At 42.2% G+C, this 23,845-nt stretch overlaps 1 protein-coding gene across 2 annotated transcripts in view; it reads left to right on the top strand.

The window, feature by feature from the left end:
• The window catches only part of ADAMTS17 (ADAM metallopeptidase with thrombospondin type 1 motif 17), a 957,220-nt gene that overhangs the window by 870,391 nt on the left and 62,984 nt on the right, over positions 1 to 23,845 (top strand). For both annotated transcript variants that reach the window (XM_085644533.1, XM_085644532.1), the window contains one exon: positions 18,063 to 18,267. In XM_085644533.1, the coding sequence (XP_085500659.1) occupies positions 18,063 to 18,267 (205 nt within the window). The remainder of the gene's footprint in view (positions 1 to 18,062; positions 18,268 to 23,845) is intronic.

Genomic DNA, 23,845 nt, shown 5'->3' with positions numbered 1-23,845 from the left:
TACATCAAGAGTACATAATTTATCAAGTTCCTTGCGCAGGTCATCTCTTAATGACAAAGGCACAGTGCGTAATTTTGGTCCAACAGGAATTGACCCCTATCCTAATATTATTTTATGCTTGAACCCTGACAATTTCCCAAGCTCTTGGCTCTCTACTCACAGGAAACAGACACATTCAAATACTTCGGGAAGTTTTCCGACCTAGACCTCAAACAACGAGGGTGATTAGGATCCAGAATTATATCGAATTCACCTTGAACATGCCACCCCAGTAAGTTTGAACCTTCCTTGGCCACAAACACAATCCCTTGTGAAATCTTTCCTACAAACTCAAGAAGACATCAAATTGACCTTCAACCTCACTCTTCTTACCACCATAGGCACACATTTTCACTTTGGATGGTTGAAGCTCTTGAGGTTTGAATATCGCAAAAACTTCAGGACTAATTAATTTGAAAGGTGATCATGAATCAGCCATGAGACACACATTGACTTCATTAATCTGTACATCACAAAAAAGAGGTTTTCTACGAACCAGATTTAACTCTCCAACCATCGAATCATCCTCACCATCCAAACACTCACCAGAAACTCATGCACTACTACCTTGAGACACTATCGTTAGAATATCATCATCTTCGCTTTCGAATGCAGATTCATCAAATCTGAGCTATCACTGTTTTGCAAGTGTTTCTGCACATTCTCACAAAATGCCCTTTATGATTGCATTTGAAACACCTAACAGATAAACCAGGACAATTCTTGGCAGAAGCCACATGGTTGTAACTCCCACATCTGAAAAAACAATAGTGTAATTTCGATACTTCTTGCTTTCCAACTTCTTTCCCTATTTCTGTCCAAGATTGAATTTTTTCACGTCCTTACGTTCTTGCCCTGACACCGCATTAACTCCCATAGCCAAACCGGAATCCCCTTGATTTGCTAATTCTTTGAAGTACGCATCTAAATTTTCCACAGCCCTGGCAATGGTGATAGTAGTTTCCAAACATGGGTCATCTATGGACAACAATCTTACCTGGATCCATTTGTTATGAGTTTTCACAATTTACTGATCACAAATGATCTCATCCTTAAAATCTCTTTAATTACAGGTAATGTCCAGCTGGCGCAAAGCTGACTCTAAGTCATCAATCGACTCCCCTTGACATTGTGCTCTTGGTAAAGATGTATGTCATTCTAATACAACGTTTCTAGATGGAGAAAATCTTTTGTCCAGAGTTTTCACTACAGAGGCATAATCACCCACTACATCAACTGCGGCCAGCTCCCCAGAAGCTGCTTCTTGCAGTATTTGTATTTTAACCTCAAGTAGCGGTAGTGTCTTTAAGATAGACCTGCCCTCAAGACCTAAATTATGAATCAGTAAAGCTTTCTTCTTTTTGTTGGTAAAGGTGTCACCATCGATAGCATCTAGATACGCTTCAAAAGCTTCCTTCCACTGTGTCCAACACTAGGAAGGGCTGCCAGGCACAGACAAACATGATGACGGTGCACACACACTTTCCATTTTAGAAACAAAATGTTGATAGAAATAATGTTGGACAAATGCAATATTCACAAAACAGCCATGAAACCTTCAAAAATGGCCGCTATATTCACAATGTCCACTAGGTTGTTGTGTGCCACTTACTTAATTTATCACACGTTTAGCCTGACCTTAAGTTGGCCGCCGCTCTGACCAGGGAAGAAACAAAGATCAGCTGAGATGCCGATGGTGGCCACATTGATGTCACCAAGAAAAAAAAACGCGGAGAAACAGGGCTCACTGAACATGTACTTTGAATACACTCTGCCCCAGGGGAAACAGCGGAAACTGTGGCCACGGTGAGAAAGAGTTCGTTTGAAATCTGGGTGGCGGCGCTGACCAGAAGGGGGTAGATGGCTGACGAGTTAGATGGAGTTCACCTGCCCATGAACAACTGCGGAAGCCCTCGGGTCGGATAGTGCTCACCTGCCCGTGAACAAGGGCGGAAGCCCCCCAATGGCAGTTCGATAACGGCGATTACATGCAGCACCACAGTCCATCAAACGATAGAAAGCAGCTTTCAGGAATGACGCAGCACACTAGTGTACACTGAGGATGTGGAAAGCTGGTGGAAATGGTTCTCGCTCATCGCCACTGAAAAGAAGACGACTCTTCCAATACTCAGTGAGTACTTTTATTCAGTCTTAAGCTCGGTATAAAAACACCAGCACATCGCATCCACAGTTCATTTTACCACCAACCGCCAGTCCTAGAACTCTCCGTCCCAGAACCCTTCCACCCTACGTTCTACAAATTCCACAACACATTCCAACCCCATCCCAACAGTTTCCCAATGTTGATTACTTTCAATTGGGAATAGTAAATGTGATCCTACTCTGTCTCATGGGGAAAACACTTTAACGAGTGTTCCTTAGTCTGTAGTGGGATTAGTAAATCTGATCCCTCAAAGACCAACATGTTCCCCGGTGTTGCTTAGTTTAAAGTGCTAATAGAATATCTCATCCCCCACAGTCCACATGTTCCCCTATGCTGCTTAAGTCGGAATGGGGGTAGTAAGTTTATCCTCGCTTATAATAAGTACTTCCAAGATAATTTAATTTAACTATATAAAATACATTTTACAAATTTAAACGTGCATTTTGTTTAAATGTCCAATGAATTATATTTATATATATAAAATATATATATAGATATATATAAACACTACTCTTTACTTTATTTCAGTCATATACAGCGATAAAAAATACAATATAACCATGCTTAAAAATCACAGCGTGCCACAACACATCAAGCTAAGAAGCTAAAAACAGACAAGTATAAAAGAAATATGACAACAACCATATGGGGAATCACAATTCAAATAGTGTCATCCGATTTACAAGCAAGGAAGGTCAGACAGTTGTAAAGTGACTAATGCAACATTCTTGTGAATGGGTCATACAATGGAAAATTATATGTGTGGATCCACAACTCAAGCAACATCATCAAACATACAAAGAAACTCAAAAAATTGTAAAGTGACTAGTGCAACAATCTTGTGCATGGATCATACAATAAAAAACACATATAGGAATCCAGGGAGTTAAAAAGTGCCAGATGCAACGTTCTCATAATAGAAAACCAAGGGCCGCCTCATCGAATAAAAAGTATTAAAAACACCAGGGATAATAACATGGTATGACAACAATCGTGCGAGAGTCACAGTTCAGAAATCATTATTGTATGCATATATATATATATTTTATTATATTAGCACTATTTCTTAAAATATATATATATATTTTTCAAAATGTTTGGCTTTCAATATGGTTGTTAATTTGAAAACTCTATATTGTTGTAATCTATTTTTTATTTTAAATGTTTTTTACTTTAGATATTTTTGAATTAAGAAATTTTGGATTGAATATTTTTGTTATTTTTAATTAAAAGTATAGACTTGACGATATATTGGCAACCTATATTTTGATAGTGATATTATTGTAGGTCCATATTATTGATGTTGATAGTCAGTAGTACTGCTGTCTCTAAAAACATGGTATGTTGCCGCCACCGCTTTATTTGCAATACCCAGGACACTGTAAGGCCATGCTTGGTGCACCCTTCCAGGTCATATGGCCCCACATACACAGGGATAGGCCTGTGTGTTGGCATCAACATATTAAATCATGTACATTCCCTGACTGGTAACCAAAGAATCTGTATCAAGGCAGGGACAAAAGACTAGCTATTGGTAAGTCAAAACATTAATCAACCAGAACATGGCTTGCACATCTTTATTTATAAAAATCTAAAGGTTTGATCAACCCAGAAGATATTGGTTGGGAAGTGGGACTCAAGTATACCTAGTAGAAAAACATGGTTATATCGCCAATTTAACACTAGATTCGAGTTTTTGAGTTTTACAGCTTAAAAATGTTCATATGGAAAAAAGGTGGAATCAAAAGTACACATAAATGATGACAAATTGTCAGTGGCCAGACATTACAAAAAAAAGGATTCTTACAGTATATCAAATTACATTTCAGATAACAGATGGAGTGAAACTCCTATATAGAGGAAGGGACAGAAACAAATCCTGAGATATAGAAGAAGGATTCTGTACAAATTATTTACACTTGCACCCTTGTGGCTGAATGAAGAAGAAAAACTGACGTGCCGTCTATAAAATATGGGATCAACAGATGGCTAATTCAACAAATCTCAACACAATTAACCTTTAAAATAAGACGATTTCTTAAAATATATAAGTAAAAAGAAGGATGTAATAAAATACTTTGTCCCTCATTACGAGTAGCCTAGGCATCTCCAGTGTGTGCAGTAACTACTGTTACCGTACATACCAGAATTATGAGTGTGGTGGCAAACACTTTGGGGCTCATTACGATGGCGGAACGATCGCCACCGCCGGGCCGGCAGTGGCGATCCTTTCGTCATCACAATGAGATTTACCCAACGCCATATTAGAATGTTGATGGGTATCGCGGCGGACCCAAAGTCTGTCCGCCGCTTTTCAACTGGTGGCAATCGTAACGATTGCCTGGCGGGCGGAGCAGGGCCACTAATATGGTGGCAGTGCCTAGCAGGCACTGTCTGCCATATCAGGATGTTGGTATTGGAGAGGCATTTCACCGCCATGGAAAGGCTGGCGGGGATTGGGTTTGGGGGCCCGTTGCTGGCCCCCCATGTTTGGGGGGGGTTGTTGCACTGGCATTGCCATTCACCAAGTGGCAGGCACCGCGTGGTGCCTGCCACGCGGTGCAGGGAAATGCGGTGCAAGCACTTTCAACATCGCGGACGGCGCTGCAGCCAGCAGCACCGCCAGCAATGTTGAAAGCCCAGGATCATCCTAATTGCAGTGGTGGGACTGCCGCATATCTGACGGGCGGTCCCACTCACCGCTACGGTGCGGACAAAGTCCGCCCACCATCGTAATCACCCCCTTTGTTCCCGCAGGTTTTCCCGTATAACTGATAGCAGAACAAACCTGCCAAAATGTATCTGAGGAAAAATTATTAGTAATTACATAAGCACCAAAATCAACATGTTATACCCATTACTGGGGACAAACACATAATTGGGTACTATTTACTTCACCCATGAATTGGATGCTATAAATATATGCCCAACCAAATGCCACTAATAACCAAGGCGTTTGTGAAAACCATAAAGTAAGAAGAAAGAGGCAATTTAAATTCGATTGATGGAACATATATCAAGAATGGTATATTAATAAATGGAACATCTGATCATACACAATAAGAACAAAAATCATCACTGAAAATGACTTATTAAAAAGTTTGAAGATGGCACGCCCACCTGTCGAAATGAGAATAAGTGTAGTAACAAGATTAAGGGGCATATTTAGAAGGGCTTTATCGCTGCTTTTTTGGCTTACAAAGCCAAAAAAGCGGAGATAAAACCAGCGCCCTATTTACAAGCGGGTGCTAACATGCATAATCGCATGTTAGCACCCTTTTCCCCAACGCCTCCCTTTGCATCTCCAATGAGATGCAAAGTGGGCGTTACTGGGCTTAACCACGATGGACTACCTTGCAAATATCGCTGATGTTTACATCGCGATATTTACAAGGCAGCCCACATGATTTTAGCACACGTTAGATTTTGGCGAAAACTGATGTTTTCGCCAAAATCTAACATCTGCTAAAATCCTGGCTTAGTCATCCCTAACATAGGGGGTGGATTATGCTGATACGACCCTGTGGGTCGTATCAGCAAGGTTATCGCCGTTTTGCAGGGAATATCGCTGGAAAACCAGCGATGTTCCCTGCAAAAGGGAGATAATCTCGCTATCTCTGGAATTTTTATCGCCCTGGAGAAACGCGTTGTTCATAACGCGCTTCCAGGGCGATAAATTACAGAGATAGCCTGCGATAATAATATTATCGCTATGCACGGCCAGTGATAATTATCGCTGGCCGTTGATAATATGCCCCTAAGTTCGTTTAACACGTAAAACAAAAGAAATGAACAGAGAGCTGAATTAAAAATAGCCTTTCAAATGGAGGTCGTGAATTACAACCCCATAAACAAAGAATGTTGAAATAAAACTCAGTATCTGGGGAGGATAACACAACATAACAATAACATCAGACTGGGGGTGAACAAAATGGCAAGAGGAACGTGATATGAAAACGCATTAAAAATGCAAAACGATCATCAAGACTGGATAATAAGTGACAATACAAAGGAGACTGTGTCTGCAGAAAGGTAATCATGTACAATAAATTAAAGCCTGTGAGTTTTACTATTTTGTAGATATTGCTAAAATCCTAACGAACCAAATTCGTTTTAATAAGCACAGGGAGACACAAATTATGTGAAGGATGAAATATATGGTTGTTGTAGTAACAATGTTATATTTTGCAGTTCAGTACAAATATTTGACCCTTCATCTCCTGATACACATTTTTGAAGTATTGTAAAGACTCTGAAATGTATTGATGATAAAGTGTATCTGTATGAAAAAATATCTTTTGACTTTTTAAAACCATGAGGACTAAGTTTGCAGAACAATTATAATAATAAGTAAAATATAATTGAAATGTTCTTAACTCTAGACAGTTTTGTTTAAACTTTTAAAGCTAAAAAGCTTGACAGGTAAAAGAACCAGTGCGACCTCTGACAATGTACAGTGGATACTATCTTTACAATTTATAACCACCTGCACAAGATCGCAGGGCATGGTGGCTCCCATGTGTGCCGCTTTATAGAAAGGCGCAAGCCTTTGTTTCGAGGGGTAAATGCTTGCAAGGAAGAACTTGGCTGGAAGTGCATAGGCACAATACCTGCAAAGCATTGGCCCATGAAATTACATCATCTATTGAAAAATAGTGACCTGGACATCTGATCCTGCTGCCAAGTGACAGAGGAAACAGTATAGACCCAGAGACGTATAAATACAAACCATTATGCCCGAAAAAAGGTTGCAGCGTAGCTACGACCTACTCTTGTTTTATCTAGTCCAGTCACCTGAATTTTCTTAAACTGAGCGCTACTTCCCTTATGACACTTCAGTCTTCTTACACATCTCCAAATGTCTGCAAGTTTAGCAGAGATGATGCACACCAAGGACAGGCCCAGTGTACTTTACATAGAAATCCCCTGCTGAATCAACCACTGGCAATGAGGTAATAGGACGGTACTCGCCATATGTCCTTTCTTTCAAACTTTAATTAAATATAGAAAGTACACCAAGCAGTATAATGATCATATTGACATACATCGGTTTTCTCTATACTTTCGGGGTGCTGTCACACAGGGGTCACCTCCTGAAGATGCTCTGCCATATGGAAAAATGAGCAAATGTGTCCTCATAATACCTCACATTGAGACAATAAAAAATGAGAGGCCTCAGGCGCCTGTCATTCTCTTCAGTAGATTGAAATTGGCACGATTTATATGCAAATTGTTTTACCCTGATGTTCATATTCTAGACTGGCAGCAAGGCCTGCGTCAGTGTCTGTCACCACACCACATCTTATGCGCCGGGAAACCCTTTTGGGTAGCCGATGCGCAGTACAAATGCAAATAAATAAATAAATAAATCTAACTGAGGAGGTTTTTGGGCTCATGAGCATGAAGCAAGGGCTAGTAAACCACCCGCTATAAAGCTTAAGCGGGGGTGCAACTGAGGCAGATGAAATAGTAGTATGGCCCTTCTTAACATTTAACTTTGGCTCGCAGGTCAACAGCAAGTCAGAAGTTAAAACTAATAAATTCTGCTAGAATAAACTATAATAACACAGCTGTGTGGTGGGGACCAAAAGAAAACCTAAAACCAGTCTAAAACAGGGATAGAGAGAAAGACAAACTATTAAAATTTCAAAGAAAAAAGAGGCCACTAAAGTGAAACAGCGCAAGAGAAAGCAAATGAAATGCACATAAGGATTAAAGAAAAAAGGAGGCATGCAGTAAAAAGGTTACACATGAACACAGGAAATAAGGAAAAAAGGTGTACGAAAAGAAAAGAAAGATTGATGGTGGAAAGAAGAAAAGGAAAGATCAATGACATAAAAAAGAAAAAAATGAAAAAAGAGAAAGAAGGAAAACAGACAAATATAATGAAATAAAGAAGAAATGTGAGCTGAAAGGATCGGTGATTGAAGGAAAGAAGAGAAATAATTAATTTATATAAGGAATACAAAAATAAAATATGCAAAGACGGTGTGAAAGAATGCCAGGAGGAACATAAGAATAAACTGACCGATGATGGATTGAAAGCTAGAAAAAAGGACTAATGGAATGAGGGAAGAATAGACAGAAGGAAAAAAGAATGAAACACACATAAAAACAAATAAAAGATGATGGAAAAAAAGAATAAAAGAGGCATGAAAAGAAAGAAAGGCGATGGAAAGGATGAATGAGAGAAATAGGTCTATCTTGATAAATGTGTAGTTTTCGGCCAAATCCCTTTAAAAACATGCTATAATGGACATCTTTTTGCACCATCTTCTGCAGACCTTTCCCATGGTTACAATTCCCATGACACTTCATAGCAAAGGTTGTGCTCGCTCACTTTACTAGCACATTTATTGCTATGTTTGGGTAAGGGTGGGGGTATTTTATTTTCTGGCTTCTCCCTTGGCATGCAGGGCCTTGTACGGAGGAAGGGAGCCTTGCATTGGACCCTATTCTTGAAGGGTAGTCAATGGAGGGCTATTATTGCCAGACACATGGGGTTCATGCATGTCGAACCTGGCGTGAGCCGGGCTGCATGATTTCGGTTGATTTGCATCATGGTTCTTCTTTTTACGGGCAGTGCTGTACAGATTCGTTTACAGTATTCAATGCAGTGTGGTGTTTTAAAGCCCATAAAAAGTGCGCAGGTTGAAGGTACCACATTGCTTTTGGCACAGTGTTGCAGGGTCCTCCCTGGTTAATAGGAAAAAGCCTACTGTCCCACCCCACAGACCTCACCCAGCATCTGTTCCATTGTGCAGCAATCTAACAGCAGAGATATCAGCAGATAGGATGCTGGGGGCAGGCGCGTGCTGTTTGCTTTGTTTGGCTCGGGGCTACCCTGAGCCACAGCTGCAAAAAATCAAATCCGCAGCGAGCAACAGAGAGGCGTGTGCCTTGTGCAGACAATCTAGTGCACAGGATATGGGCATATGTCTGCCAGGACTGTATCCCTGGAGGGCTGGGGAGTGGACGTCATGTGCCACGCCAATGTCTGACCCTCACAGATATCAACAAAGAAACTGTGGTCTAGAGCTTACCTGTTAGGTTTTTGCAAGTTTTATTACATTTCACAAAGTAGATATCCAATAATATTTCAAACGTTGGAAAAGCATTTTCATATACAAGTCAGACCTATTAGCTATGCCAAAGCTGCCTGGCATGCAAAATTTGTATTGATTTTTAAGTGTGGCATGGCAGCTGAATTTTGTTGCTAAGGATGCCAACGAGCTCTTTCTCTAATTCAAACCATCAGAGGACGTGCCCTTGGGCATCCATGGCGACTCCTTTGTATTGCCATAAACTAAACTGATATGTCTTCCAGTGAAACAAATAAAAATAGAGGACTGCTTTTTCTTCATGGTACATGTATGGGATAAAGATTTGTAGTTATCAAATGTAAAATGATCCCTCATGCAGTGCAATGGAACCAAGGCAGTATGGTATAGCAAACATCCAACCGCATGAGAGGGATGCATACTCCTTTGGGCGGGCCAAGTATGTAATTGAAAGTACCTCAAAGTTGTGGCTGAAAGAGGCTGGACAATGCACGTTAGTGGTTGAACACAGCTGCCCCATCGCCTGTTCTTTGTATATTATTAAGAGTAGACTTTGCAGACAGTTACAGTGTCGAGCTAAACCAAAAAAGGAATAGACCATAGACTTTATTATAATTAACCGTATCATTTCCCTAAAGTGCTCATAACAAATATAAGAACCAATAGATTCTCTACATTCTTAATAAGCTGCTGATTGGTACCAGACTGCTTGCAGGATTTAGCTTTTAAAGGTCTAAGCAATATATCATAGAGTGGGACACAATTGATGTGTTATCCTGCTGAATCTTTAACTTGATTCAAGGTGTGAGAAGACACGCTGATTAAAGCTTTAGATGGTGAATGACTAAGCTGATGAACAGTCAATCATTCACTATAAAACTTACGAAATAATAAAAACATATCAATGGTCTATTCATGACATCCCAGGTCTAGAGGGAAAAGGTTAAAAATATGAAGACAAAAAGTCCCCTGCAAGTTGCCATTATTGACCCCCCCCCCCCCGCCCCCACTCCCGCCCCAATAAAAAATATATGAGGCAGACTCTAAAATGTAACAATAACGACAAATAAATAAATTAGGTCATAATAGTATTCTTTCAAATTCTGCTTTGATACAAAAATGGGAGTGTACCATTAGTAGAGATGGAACAGGAGATCGAGGGAATACTAGACGGTAAGGAGGATCAAACAAAGATGGACATAGAAAGACAGTTGATTTAGCATTTTCCAGGGTGGGAATAACACATTTGATATTCTAATAACAGTGGGGAGAAAGAATGCCATGCCCAGGGAAGGTGGTAGGGAAAATAAGGGAGGGAGTTTAGGGCTATAAGGAATTAGTGGTGCATGTAGGCGATAAGACCAGGATAGAAGTTAGGGGTTCTGGGGCCCCGTGAGAAAAGGAAGAGATGCAGCAGGAAAGGGCCCACACTGTGGAGGAGACGGCGCCCACTACTGAAAGGGGAATGGATCTAAGTGATCTACGGTAATATCACAACTGACTATTCATTTTTTAGCAAGGAAAATAACAATGAGAATAAGTGCAAATTCAGTCATTCCACACTTATTGCACAGCATTATAAATCGACAAGGAATTTGGCAGGAAAATGATATAATTGGAGTTTACTTGTCAGACTTTGCTTCGTTTTTCTTCTAAATCCAAGTGACTCAATTAACCTTTCAACGCATAAACCTTTTAGATTGTCTTTTTATTTGAACTACTCAGAAATGCAACCTTAACATAACACTTTATGTTAACTTTTTAATAGTAGTATTCTAATCTAATCAGAGGTTCAAGCAGGAAAGCAAATTCATTCGTATGCTAGAGATGTCAGTCTATTTTTTTTGTCCTTTCAGGATATTCTTTCTAGTTAGTCTTATGACTCGATATTAGCTGTCCATTCCTACATTTGCTAATGTAATTATCCTAGGCATTTTTAATATAGCTCTTACATGGTCCCTTGGTGCTAATTCCACTCTTAGCCAACTCTTGTGTTGCTCCATGTCAATTGTGAGTAGGTCATCCAGGCTGGGTCAGATTATTTGCATTCTGGTACTTGTAGATTTGCTTTTGGCATAATATAAGGCTGAACTACGATTCCCAGAGTTGAAATAAAGATTAAAAAATAGGGTGGATAAACTACTCTCGCAGGACCTGGAGTAACGTGAAATCTCTCTGGTCTTTGCTAGTGAAGTGTCCTCCACAGATCGGAGGATCTCCTACAGCTGGAGTGCCATAAGGTGGGTCAGATAATCCCACAAAGCACGGGTGTAAGGGATGGATTTATGGGACTCTCTCCTGTGGTCCCTAGTATCTTTATCTCTCAAACTCAGAGTATGGGGCTCTTTCACTGACAGCTTGTCCGTGTAATCATATGTCTACACCTCTCAGTGTAAGATGTAGTGATCAATGTCTCTATATTTGTATGTTCATTAGATCAATACACCGTTGTCTTATGGCAAATTTAGAGTTCTATTGCACAAGGCAGATACACAGATGGAAGGTGGTCAGTGGCAGTATATTCTCTAACTGATGGGTCCCAGTCCCTAGCAAAGGGGTCAAGTGCAGGTTTCCACCATCACAAAATTATTATTTTGCCAACATTTGTAGCTCGTGAAACCTAGGCTAGGGCTTGCATCAACAAGAGAGGACTAAGAGGAAATGCCCATGAGGATCTGCTACCTCTACTCCTCCATATCAAAATTAATGCACTTTTGTTATTTCTAGGGTTCCTTTGCCACTGAGTATGCTCAGTGTATGGAAGATATTATCTTGTTCAGGTCAATAAAGATACAGGTGGCTCACGACATCATTCCCAAGAATTAGAGCTAAAATTCAGCCATTACGAGTTTCATTACGTGGTATCCCTTGAGGAGCTTACGCTATAGGCAACTACAATTGGCCTGGTCATTCCAGATCTGGGATTACTTGGTTTGCAAATACTACATCCGGTAACTCTGGTTCTGGAAACACTAGACCTAGTTTCAATGGGTATGGATCCGGATAAAAGTCGCAGATGGTCTGTGGGCGTAAGCTCAGCCCAGGTGCTGCCCACCCCCTTTCAGCACCATTGAGAAGCAGATAATGCTTCCCCCAGCATTACCCTGTCCTGGACTGGTGGGGCCCTTCCTCCACCTGATAAGCCCTGCCGCATTCCCCGACCCACAGCATTCCCCCCACTGCCATTTAGCACCTACACTAAATAATGCAAGACCTTAAGAGAGCCACTTATCCCAATCAGACACCATTTATGCGATTCGCAAAGCTAAGTGTGCATGAGTAGTTCTACTTATGTGTAGATAGACTCTTATACTTAGCAGTAATAATCCACTTTTTTGCTTATCATCTTTACTGAGATTTGCACCTAGGTGTAGACCAGTCGGTGTAAAGTATACATTCTCACCTGTTTGTGGAGATCTCCACCACAGATCTCCACCTTTCTATAGAAAAATAAAGGGGAATTTATTAAACTTTGTTTTTTATTTAAACAAAAAAATAAACGTAATGTAGTATGAAACTCTATATAAAGTGCTAATATTATAATTATGTGAAAAGCATATCTAGCAGTATGGCTCTGATTGGGTCGGGATCCCTTTTCTGGTTATACTCTTGAACCCTGGTCGACAGACCGTTGATACCTGCTTGGAAGTGTAGAGGGGAGAAATAACTTCTCATCAAATTCCACAGCCCCAAAAATTCATGACTCTGAAGAATCACAGACTCTAAATCCACGTTTAGTTAGTTTATTACAAAGCCAAAAATAACTGGACATACAGACACCTCAAGATGAGGGTGTAGAAATACACCGGGACTAATACAAAGCCAAACCTACGGGCAAAGTTCAGTCTCTGAAGCATACAAAGAATGGCAAGTTACAAGATTAGAATGCAGACAATGACTGCCCCCACATCAAGATTTGTTCACATTGGAGATTTCGTAAGTAAAAAAGCATTAGTCTGTGCCTACTTTACCACTAACGTGACATCCCTACTAAGCATTCCTCAGGCAAGTGCAGGAAAAGGTGTCAGCACGTGAGACTTCATAAGAAGTGCACTCACGATGAATGGGTCAAGTAGCATGAAGCTACAGAGCTCGTTCTAAGATGCTCCTTCTCTCTCCATCGAATCTCCTCCTGACCCATCCCTCGGGGCACTGTCCCTAACTCCAACACCAAAATCCTAGGACACTCCCATTTCACATCATCCGATCACCTAATCCAGCTGGACGCCTCCTCGCAGGTGATTTTCCATTTAGTTTCGATACTTCTAGCCTCTGGCTTAATGACCTTGATTCCCAGGCCTTCTCCAGTAAGAAAGAACATCGTCCCATATTATCAGCACTAGTTGTTCAAATGTATCCTCTCCTCCATAAGCCTAACTCCTAAAACAAAAGCGTTATTCTAACTAACAAAGATGAAGTTCTCCACCTGCAACAGAAACGTGAAAAAGAAAAAGAGTCCACACATATGAACATTACGAACAAGTCATTTTTGAGAGCCAGGGAAAATATACCTACTGAAAATCAGCTAACATAAGAATCACCATGGAACTTCATTAAACACGCACAGGCATGAATATCCATATTGTGCACGTTTAAATCAACGCATTAGATGACAGTTGATTAATTCTTGTTAGTCATTTATAAACGAACATTAGAATTTTCACCATTTAGAACACAATTACCATGTTAATTTCTCCACATTGCGCAAAGTATCTCTATCACTTCACTTTTATATGTTATTACATTGCACATTCCAATAGTTTGAAGTTAACATGACAAAAGAATAAATGCAGGTGCAACCTACCCGTGATTAAAATGCACCCCTAAAAATGGAAGAGCACAATCGAGCTCTATCAGCGCCTAGATGATTTCCTAGTGGCCAAACATGATTAATACAAGATATAGCATTAATGAGTCGAGATGAGAGATAACTTGTTACAGTCATAGTAATGTTGTATTCAGATACCAAGAGGCTTAAGCTTCTGAGAGATGTCAGTAGATAAAAGAATGTGGTTTTGTCAAGCTCTACAGTGTTTACCCTAAAGGTTTTGTGGTGGCCATAAAGTTTTGCGGTGGAATTTGATGTTATTGAAATAGTCTCATGGCTGGGCAAATACTTTGATTTCTCACAGTTTCTGTTCTAGACATTCTGGTCCCCACTAATTAACATGTGTGCAGGTTCAGGTCTATGCAGCAAAAAAACAGGGGAATACTGGGAGATGTGTCATTATATTGGAGTAAATATCTAGCCCGTCTCCCCAAAGAGTAGGGGGCCATAGGAAAAAAGAGAACAACTTATGATGACTTACTTCCCATTAAAGGTTCCTTGTCAAACAGGCACTTTATTCGTCCATATTATGATCACTTCCGGGAGAATGGAGTGGAGAGGTGCATCACGTGCAGCAAAAAAAACGTAAAATCTGAAGTTAATCTCTGTGAAGTGAACCCACCCAACTTGCACAACCCTTCACTATTTTGGGATTGCTAGGCTTCCAGGAGATTCCTCCCAACACGGAAGGTATTATCCTGTTGGTGAAGATGCCTAAATCTTTATTTAGCTGCACTGGCGTCTGGACCTCTGCATCGCTAGTTACCACAAACACGAATGTCTCGTCCTTCATGCTGTCACTCAAAATGAACAACAGTCTGGAACCAAAACATTTCTTGGCCATCTGCACCTGTGTCAGTTCTCGGTCCTTCCCTTTACGTTCTGTGTGCCCATGTAGCAACATACAGGGACAAGGGAAATGACAGAACAATAAAATGTCTGCCCCTTTAGACCAAATCCAAAATGTTACCAAGTGAGTGAGGTTAGCAAGCCCAATAGTCTTTCAGGGAGAGCTCCCCCTGGGAGAATTCTGAACTATCCTTCCTGCCTCCATCCCTCTTGTAGTCTTTTATCCTTCTTTCTCTCTCTTTATCTCCCAATTCTAATTTTTTTTTTCTGTCCTCCTGTTACCATCTTTCTTAGTTTTTCTTCAATCCATCCATTCATTGCTCTTGTTTTCCTTCATTCAATCATCCATCCTTCCTTCTTTCCGTCCATCTGTTTCTTACCTTCTCCACCCATCCATCTATACATTTATACTTCTGCTCTTTCTTCTCTCATCCATCTTTCCTTCCTTCTTTAAATCCTCCCACCAATCAGTCTCTTCATCCATTCATCCTTCTCTAGATCCAACCACTCTTTTCTGCATCCATCCACATCTCTCCTTCTATTCTCTCCGTCCATCATTTCCACCCATTTCCTCGTCCATACTTCCGTCCAGCCATCCTTCATCACTCCCACTCTTCCACCCCGCAGGCTCTCCTGTTCCATTTGTTTCCAAACCCCACAACACCGTGACCTTCAGACTACTCCCCTACAGTGGAAGTTATCAGCTTTAGTTCGGAAACTAATTGTCTCTGATCAAATTAAAGTGAGCTATAACTAAATAGTTAAATGTTTGATATTAATCCGAACTGATCTGTAGTAAACCACCCCATCTGCCCAAGCTGCTAAAGTGGGGCGTTGATAATTCTCCTGTCCAGGGAAATGAGAACTTGGAAGAAGTCCTGCAAATTTGCCTATGATGTGGTTTGTCCTGTGGAATTAATACATTAGATGTCATATGTTATCACCCGATGAAACTCTTTTTCGCTTCTTTACTCTTCCCAGTTGAGCTCAGAGTATCTTGGTTGCCCTACTTTAATACCAATCCACCCCAGTCCCTGGGGCAGAAATATATAAAGGTCTGTGGGATTGGGCCACATGATGCGTGTAACCAGATCTGTAGGAAGGAGATGTCACCAATGCTAAGTTCTGAACCCACAGAGGAATTCGCAAAATATAATTGGAAACGGGTTAAGAAAATGAGCCCAAATGAGAAACGTGACCCTGCCTATAAAAATAATAGTATACTGAGGCTACACCTGCTTGTCATCTACTGGCACTCACACAAGGATGTCAGCCATCCCTAGAAAAGGAGCCGATGAAATGCAGCAAGAGTTGGTAAGCGACCTTGGTTGCACAGATAAACATTGTCCTTGAGGAGTTCTGTAAGCTGCCACCATGATAAACTGTGGACACAGAGTAAAGCACACCTCTTCTACCATCTCATGTTTGCGTCCAGCATGGCCCAGACACAAGCATGAGAGCTGCTTCTCTGGGGTGCAGCAAAGCTGGTCAAGCAAGGTCAAATATAGGTTGAAATCCATAAGCGTCCTGGGTGTTGGTAACTATAGGTGTACTTAACCTACCTCTCTAGCCCACTCCTACTCTTTCACTCCCTAAGAACTAGAGATGCAATTCTTTCTGTCTGCTGAGAGGATCCCTCCTCCATTGTCTATGCCCAGAGCTTTCCCTGGAACCACACGTCCGAGGAATTCAAACAAAGCAGCTGTCACAAACTAAGAGCATCGCAGAGGCTTCCTCTTTTGCTTCAGCAGATGACCTGAATGGTCAGGGATGTACCTCATCATATGTCCTGGTGCTTCTTTCATGATGATGTTAGTAAATCAGTGCTTAGTTATCAGGAAAACTACCCAGAAGGTAGAGCAGGGGCAGCTACAACGCTCCCTTCTGGCATAATATCGACCCTTCTCCATTGAGGAAATGAAGGAGTGGTGATCTCGAAAAATGTCTGCCCATGCTGAAGGTATATAAACAGATGCACAGCATGCTGAACATAAAAATGCATATACAAATCAACTGTAAGAAGTGTTGTTTTTACTGCTAAGTGCTCCCGCCAAGTGTTTGGGGTTTTGTGCGCGGCAGCGCTCATTGCAGGCATGGTTGGTGATGGTAGGAGGTTAGGTGAAAGAGGATGAAGTCTACGGTCAGCTCAGTGCTGACGCGTTCTGGTGAGGTTGAATAGCAGTTGGGCCCTAAGCTAAGATGGAAGGGAGGGTTGCAGGTCCTCCTAAAAGTTGTCTCCAGCCCTGATGAAGCAGGAAGAGGTTCCAGCGAGAGAAGCCTGATGTGCAGAGGGATGCCCCACCAAACGGTTTACACTTAGACGAGTTCCTGGGAATTAGAATGCAAGAGTCCGACCTTCCTTGTTAGGGTGTGAAGTACTTTCAGAAAGTGCCCATGAGCATTTCCTCCATGTTCCTTGTCCTGCCTCAATGCTTTTGGGGCTCCAAGGCCATCTTCAATGCTCCCATGGCTGCTGTGCGTTCCACCCATCCTCCCACCAAATCCAGGTGCACCATCAATGTCCTCGCCCCTACCCATGCCACTGTGAGAATGGTGCCAAAGCCGCCATGCCGCATTTCAAATTTCAGAAGCCCCTTCTCATTATACTGCTCGTCCCTTCTGTGGCTCCTGAACACTTTCTAAATGCTCTCATGGCTACTGAACATTCCAGCATGTTCCAATATTCCTGCATCTACCCAGCCCCCCTCACTGCTCCCACCTTTGCTTCACAGTTCCTTAAAGGTATTGCCCCTGCAGAGTGCTCCTTTGTGTGTCTCGTAGTTCCTTCATCAGTGCAACCCCACAATGGAGCAATGTGGGGGCACTTCTGTAATTGAATGATCATTTTCCCCTCCCCGCGCACCCAGAAACACTGGGATATTAGGTATCTAGAACCTACGAAGATGCTCCGTTAGCTCCAACAGAGTAACAAAATCGCTTTGTTCTTGAAAAATTATGTTTTCAAAAAGCTTGACGATTGGGGTTAATAAAAGTGCCATGCTTGTGTTTTTTCCTATTAAAAAAGCCTATTTAAATGTTCACATATCTCTTCAGTTTTCATCCTAGAGAGGTTAGTTATATATCTCCACAATACACATTTTCTTTCATGTTTGCCTTGCAGATGGTTGATTGGCCACTGGAGTCGGTGCTCTGCCACCTGCGAGACCGGCCTGCAGTACCGGGAGGTCAGCTGCGTCTACCAGTTACAGAATGGCACCTACGTCACCACTAGAGACCTCTTTTGCCGTGGCCCAAAGCCACCCCCAGTCCAGGGCTGCAACGGGCATGGTTGCCTCTCCATCTGGGAGGCCTCAGAATGGTCACAGGTGAGCAATTCTGTGGCAACATTAGCCACATCATCTCTTCTGTGTTCTCAATAAGGGCGCCAGCGATGGAGCTGGAGGGCGCTGAGATCCAGGGATGGTTTCAGAAATGAAGAATGTTAAGTTTTGAATATGAGCCCCCCCCTTCAGGGGAGAGGCTCGACAGGGGCGTAGCCTGGTCAGTAAGATTTGGGGGAGCGGGAGAGAGCTTCAGATTATCCGACAATCAGGCTGGCATATAATGTTTAAATACATTATACGACAAGCAGGGTGCATGAGAGGGGCCTCATGGGCTGTCGAAAGGGAGAGGAATTCTCATTGGTAGGGGTACTAAGTGAGAAAACACAATATTTTGTGAAATAACCAACATTTTGAGGACTTTCAAAACAGAGTTGGAGAGAGTGTGTGTGCATTTTTGTCTGTGTGAATGTAAACATCCCTGGTGAAATCCAACTAACATCTCACAATACCCGAGTGAAAGCACCTGGACCCAACTATTTATCCGAAAATGCATTTATTAGGGGAGTGTTACACCCCAAACTCCCCTTCTGAAGCTGCGCCCCTGAGTCGCGCATTAACTTTAAGCTTTCAGCAGGTTTCGCCTAGGCTCATTTGAACTCGTTCCCCTCCGAGTGTACAAACGGCGCTCCTATGCCTCCTCACCCCAACGACTTTTCATCAGTGGTAAAATATCTTGGTAGGTGTGCCACAACATCACCAGAGCCGCCATCTTGACAGTTCCAAGTGCCTGGAGAGAGCAGCATGTGAACATGGTAGGATTTGTGTGCTCTCCGCTCTCTGTGGGGGCCTGCCACTAAAGTAGGCAAGTATGATCACCTCTGGTGGTCCAGTTAGCAATGGGGACAAGAGAGGAATAAGAGTCTTCCATGCAAAGCTCTGTTATGTGACTTTAGGATTGAGAATTCAGGAATGCCAGGTAACCTCATGATTGTTTCTGTTGTTATTTTTATCACCATGCCGGTGGATAGGAGGGCCTTGCGCACTGTAAACATACAGAAATGCTGAATTTGTATGAAACTTAAAACACGAATTGGTAAAGTGAAGGGGTCTGGCTTTTAGTTAGGGGAGGTGTGTGGGAATAGTTGGGCAACTTTGTAGGTGTTGCACCCAGCCGTCCTAGAAAGAAAAAAAGAAGCAACACCTTGGACTACAGCAGTATAGAATCTGGGAGAAGGACCCCTTTGCTGAACAGATTGTATTAGCAGAATTAAGCTGTACCCTCGAAGACGAAAGGTAACATTTGTATTATAAGTGGTAAAGTTAAAAGGCATGCACAGCAAAATAGTGCATATCAGATCATTTTTCAACTGGTCGGTATTTTCATTTAATCTTTAAAAAAAATCCTGCATATGCATGCATCTTTACCACTTGAACAAAAAAGCTGTAAATCCAACAAAGTATTTTATCAGCATAATGAAAAAACATGCATGCACAAATAATGAATAGTACTGTGTCTTTATGACAGGGTAAGTATCCAGCTTCACATGCTTACTAAACAAAAAAAGCCATAAATCAGCAAATAGAATGTCATTCTGTTAGCAAAGAAAGTACATCAAAGAACAGACAGGGAGTCTCAATTAAATGCTATGTGTCACACTTGCAGTATAACTAAAAAAAAGCGCCTTGATGTCCCTATCACAAAAAAAAGAAATGGCAAAACAGATGGGACAATGTAAGCATTTTGAAAATGATATTGCCTTGAGGGACAGACCATAAAAGCAATGGTTAACCACGGAAAACACGTGAATGCCAATAGGTCTAAAGGAGCCGGAACCAAAGCCTACTTTCTGTCTGTGCTACTTCTTACTGCCCTGTTTTTTTAAAGATTTAATAACATGAGGTTTTCCAGAGAGCTCTAGCTGTCTGTAGTCAGATATGCCAAAAATACAAAAAATGATGGGGGAATGCGTGCAAATACTCTGACTACAGTCCATTGACAGCATTCCAGCACATCACATGCTTTTTTGCCCGCCATGCCACCCCAGATTAGAGACAAGAATATGTGAATCAGCCTCGGGGCTGCTCCAATAGATAGAGTCTGGCTTGAACTGCCAATCTAGGTCCTCTCTGAACCGAAACACAAGCATCCGGAGCCTATTTGAGCGTCATCAATTAGATGCAGCTTGGTTCAAGTGGCAGAGGGAGTACAGAACTTATGCCTGAGCATACCCTTGCCCCCAAGGGTGTTACCTCAAGCACACAAAAGTAAGAAACATCAAAACTTTCAAGCGAGGCCATGCAAAGTGCAAGGCAATTATAAGGCACCTGCCGCAATCTGGATTTACAAGTCTTCATCAAAAGTAACTCTAGAAAATAACTAGCTGGTGCAACCATCCCTTTACTTCCTATGGCAGATTCTGGAGAAGCTCCATAGTCTCCAGACTTACCCTGGACGCTCACTGGCTCCTACTGCACTATGTGAATCATTGACAATTGGCATTCTGTTTCCCTCCTGCCCTCACCTTTATAAATGTTTCCATTTACGTATCTTTTTGCATTCTACATGTTCATGGTCTGAATCTGAAATGTATCCAGTCGTTGATGGTAAAACAAATGACAAGAGAAGTGTGTCGCGGATGCCAACTCGCTGATTTTGTAACTGTGATCCTTAAAAGTGACCCCAGCACCTGAAAAATATCCTCTATGAGATACTTGGGATTTGTATTGGCCTCTCCCATGGGACACACTTGGAGGAGGGCACTAGGCATGTTGGAGGTAGTTTGTACCTGCTTTTGTCTATGCACTTACGTGTATTATGGCAAAGGTGCACAGGTAAACGCATTTCCTCATTTCATTAGGACCATGGTCACATGCAAATGAGGAACAGTACCCCTCACACATAAGGGGTGAAAAATGTGTGCCCATCTGACTTATGTTGACTAAGGGGACCGCCAATGCATCTTCAGCACCTTCTGTAAACTAGAGTACCCCCTACGTGCACACAGCACCAACCCCTGAACTTACCAATCCTTTGTGTAATACAGCCCCAAGTGTTCAATCACAAAATACCATAATACACGCATGGAGAGCAGGCATAATAAGAGTTTTAGTGAGCCAGCTCCAATGTGGTGGATGCTCGTCACACACAATATGTTCAACGGGTGTGGGGATATCATGTAATGCAATGTAGGTTTCAAGCAGCATGTTATGTCAGCTGGATTGTGATACATGATTATACATTTAGGGCAAGTGAAGGAAAAACTGTGGCCCACAGGGGCATAAACTTTGCCTTTGCAAAGGAAGATAAATATTTCCGACTTCACAAAGGCAAAGTTTCCCCGCTCACGTCTGGCGTAACTGGGCTGCCTTGAAATGTTAAAGAGGGGATGGTATGATGGGGCAGGGCAGAGGAGGGAGGCTGGGATGGGAGCAGGAGGGTTGGAGTTCTGGAAGTGGTGCACAGAGGGCAAAGGCCCAAGCGGGCCCCCGAGAAGATGTGAAGTGGCGTTAGGCCGCCAACAAAGGCAGTGCAGCTCCCCCCAGAGCAGTGGGAGAGCCGCTGCTCGGATATTCATGCTCTGGGGAAGAGCGGCCCATAATGCCTTGCAGGGCCTGGATAGGCTGGCAAAGAAATCTGGCTTGATTTCAGCATGTGGTGACCTCAGAAAGATGGGGTCACCACCATTTGAATGGCAAGGTGCAGGGGAGCTGCAGGACCAACGCAGACTCCGCCTGCACACAAGTGGAAGTCCCCATCCTAAGTCTCTGGTGACTTAAGGAAAATAACCCCTCAAGGGTTCATTCATGTTTATAGCCTACTTAATGTTGGAACTTTTGTTCTTCAAGGAGATAGCTGATGTTAAGGGCTACACTGAGGTATGAGGGGCTGAACATGGATTGTTTTAAATGGAGACAACCCCTAGGAGTGGAAAGGTGTCATTGCACAGGTGGTGCATTTGTAATAGTGTTCCTTTTGGGGACAGGAAGGCATATGCAATATGTGAAAAGATAAGTAAATTGGAAATATGTAGCCAGGCATTCTAGCCAGGGTGCCTGGTTGTTGCCTTTCAGGGGCTGTGATTGACTTGCATTGTTCACGTTACCAGCTATAAAAAGTACCAGTCATTCCAAGTGATGCATAGACATGTATTCTTGCTCCTGAATTATTTGAACAACCAGACTGTCAGGCACTGTGATTTAAGTGTGTATACTGTATGGTCAGTATGAGATGCTCTCAGTCAGGGTTATGTGTCACTATGGCAGGTGTTCCCATTATAAATGCTTGTTGAAATAATAGGGTGGGCTGCCACTGGGGTTGTGCCAGTGGGAAGGGACCTAACTCCAGGTTATGGTCAACCTGTTGCATTTGGGGCAAGATGATGTTCATACATGTAAGTGGTGGTTTTAGAACCCGCCCCCGCCTGCGGGAGGGGTGGTAATGCTTACCCAATCTCAAGAAGTATTTCCATCAGCTTATGTATATTTGTAAATTGATGCATAGTATTGAGTAGAGTACGTGTAATAAATGTACTCTTCCTTTTTATAAAGAAAAGTACAGACAGGACAATCAATTATTGAGTGTTATTTTTATGTACCTGTAAATGGTGATTACTAGCCCACACCACCTCCCTTGAGTAAGCCTTAGTCTGCTCTGCAACGCTACCCTCTGAGAGTCAAGCGCTAGAATGGGGTGTTTGGTTCTCAGTGAGGGACAAATGTAGACCCATTATTTGTGCAGGTCTCACAACTAATGCGAGAGAGAGAAAGCATGAATACACACATACACCTGTCACCAAGCATTTTCTGAGGCAGTGATGTGAGCTGGTGGGGAGGCAAGCCAAGCCTTAAATTAAATTGTAGTGCCACTACCACTGGTAGCCTTTGGCCACGTCTGCATACGTGGCCAAAAGAGAGCAAGAAAAACGTAGTAAACACTAATCTGTTGTTTCCTCTGCTCTGATGAGGACTGCAACATTGCAGAAGGTGACAGAGTCCCAGTTCCCAGAAATATATGCTGGTAGATGGCTACTGGCACAAATTAACCACTTCTTAGCCGGGAAGGAAGGTGAGACAAAATGAGCAGCGAACCACATGATGGTGTGGGGGTGGGCACTTCATGGAACATGTCAGGTTGTGGACTCTGACAGAAGATGGTTTCCATCAGGTGCTGGTTTACCTCAGCTCACGGGGGATACATAAACTGAAGTTGTAAATTTTTCATAAACTCCCCAAATGTTGCACTTCTCGAAAGTCGTGAAGGTTAAATTAAAAAATATATGCAAAGTTGCAAATCATATGACTTCAAAACTTCCCATGCTGCTGCATAAAATCATTTGTCACTAATGCCATTAATTCATTTCTTTCTCGCATTTTATAACGGCATATAGCAAAACATTTTTTACTCATTGGAGAAGAGTTTTTTTGTTTTGCTCACATCGTTAGCTGAATCTCTTTCTAGCTGCTTGTGTTTGAGTTCCCTTTGAAGATCAGAATGGTATATATTAATGATTTGTGACCAAATTCTGGTCGCAAAGCAGTAATACTTTACCACTTTAAAACTGGTGGTAATCTATTGGCAAAGGGGACAGCAGTTCTTGGGGCCCTCTTCCCCTTTGAGAAT

The sequence above is a fragment of the Triturus cristatus genome, chromosome 3_1 (genome assembly GCF_964204655.1).
Source record: "Triturus cristatus chromosome 3_1, aTriCri1.1, whole genome shotgun sequence".
In the NCBI taxonomy this organism is placed as follows: Eukaryota; Metazoa; Chordata; class Amphibia; order Caudata; family Salamandridae; genus Triturus; species Triturus cristatus.
This window is presented reverse-complemented; position numbering and strand designations above follow the sequence as displayed.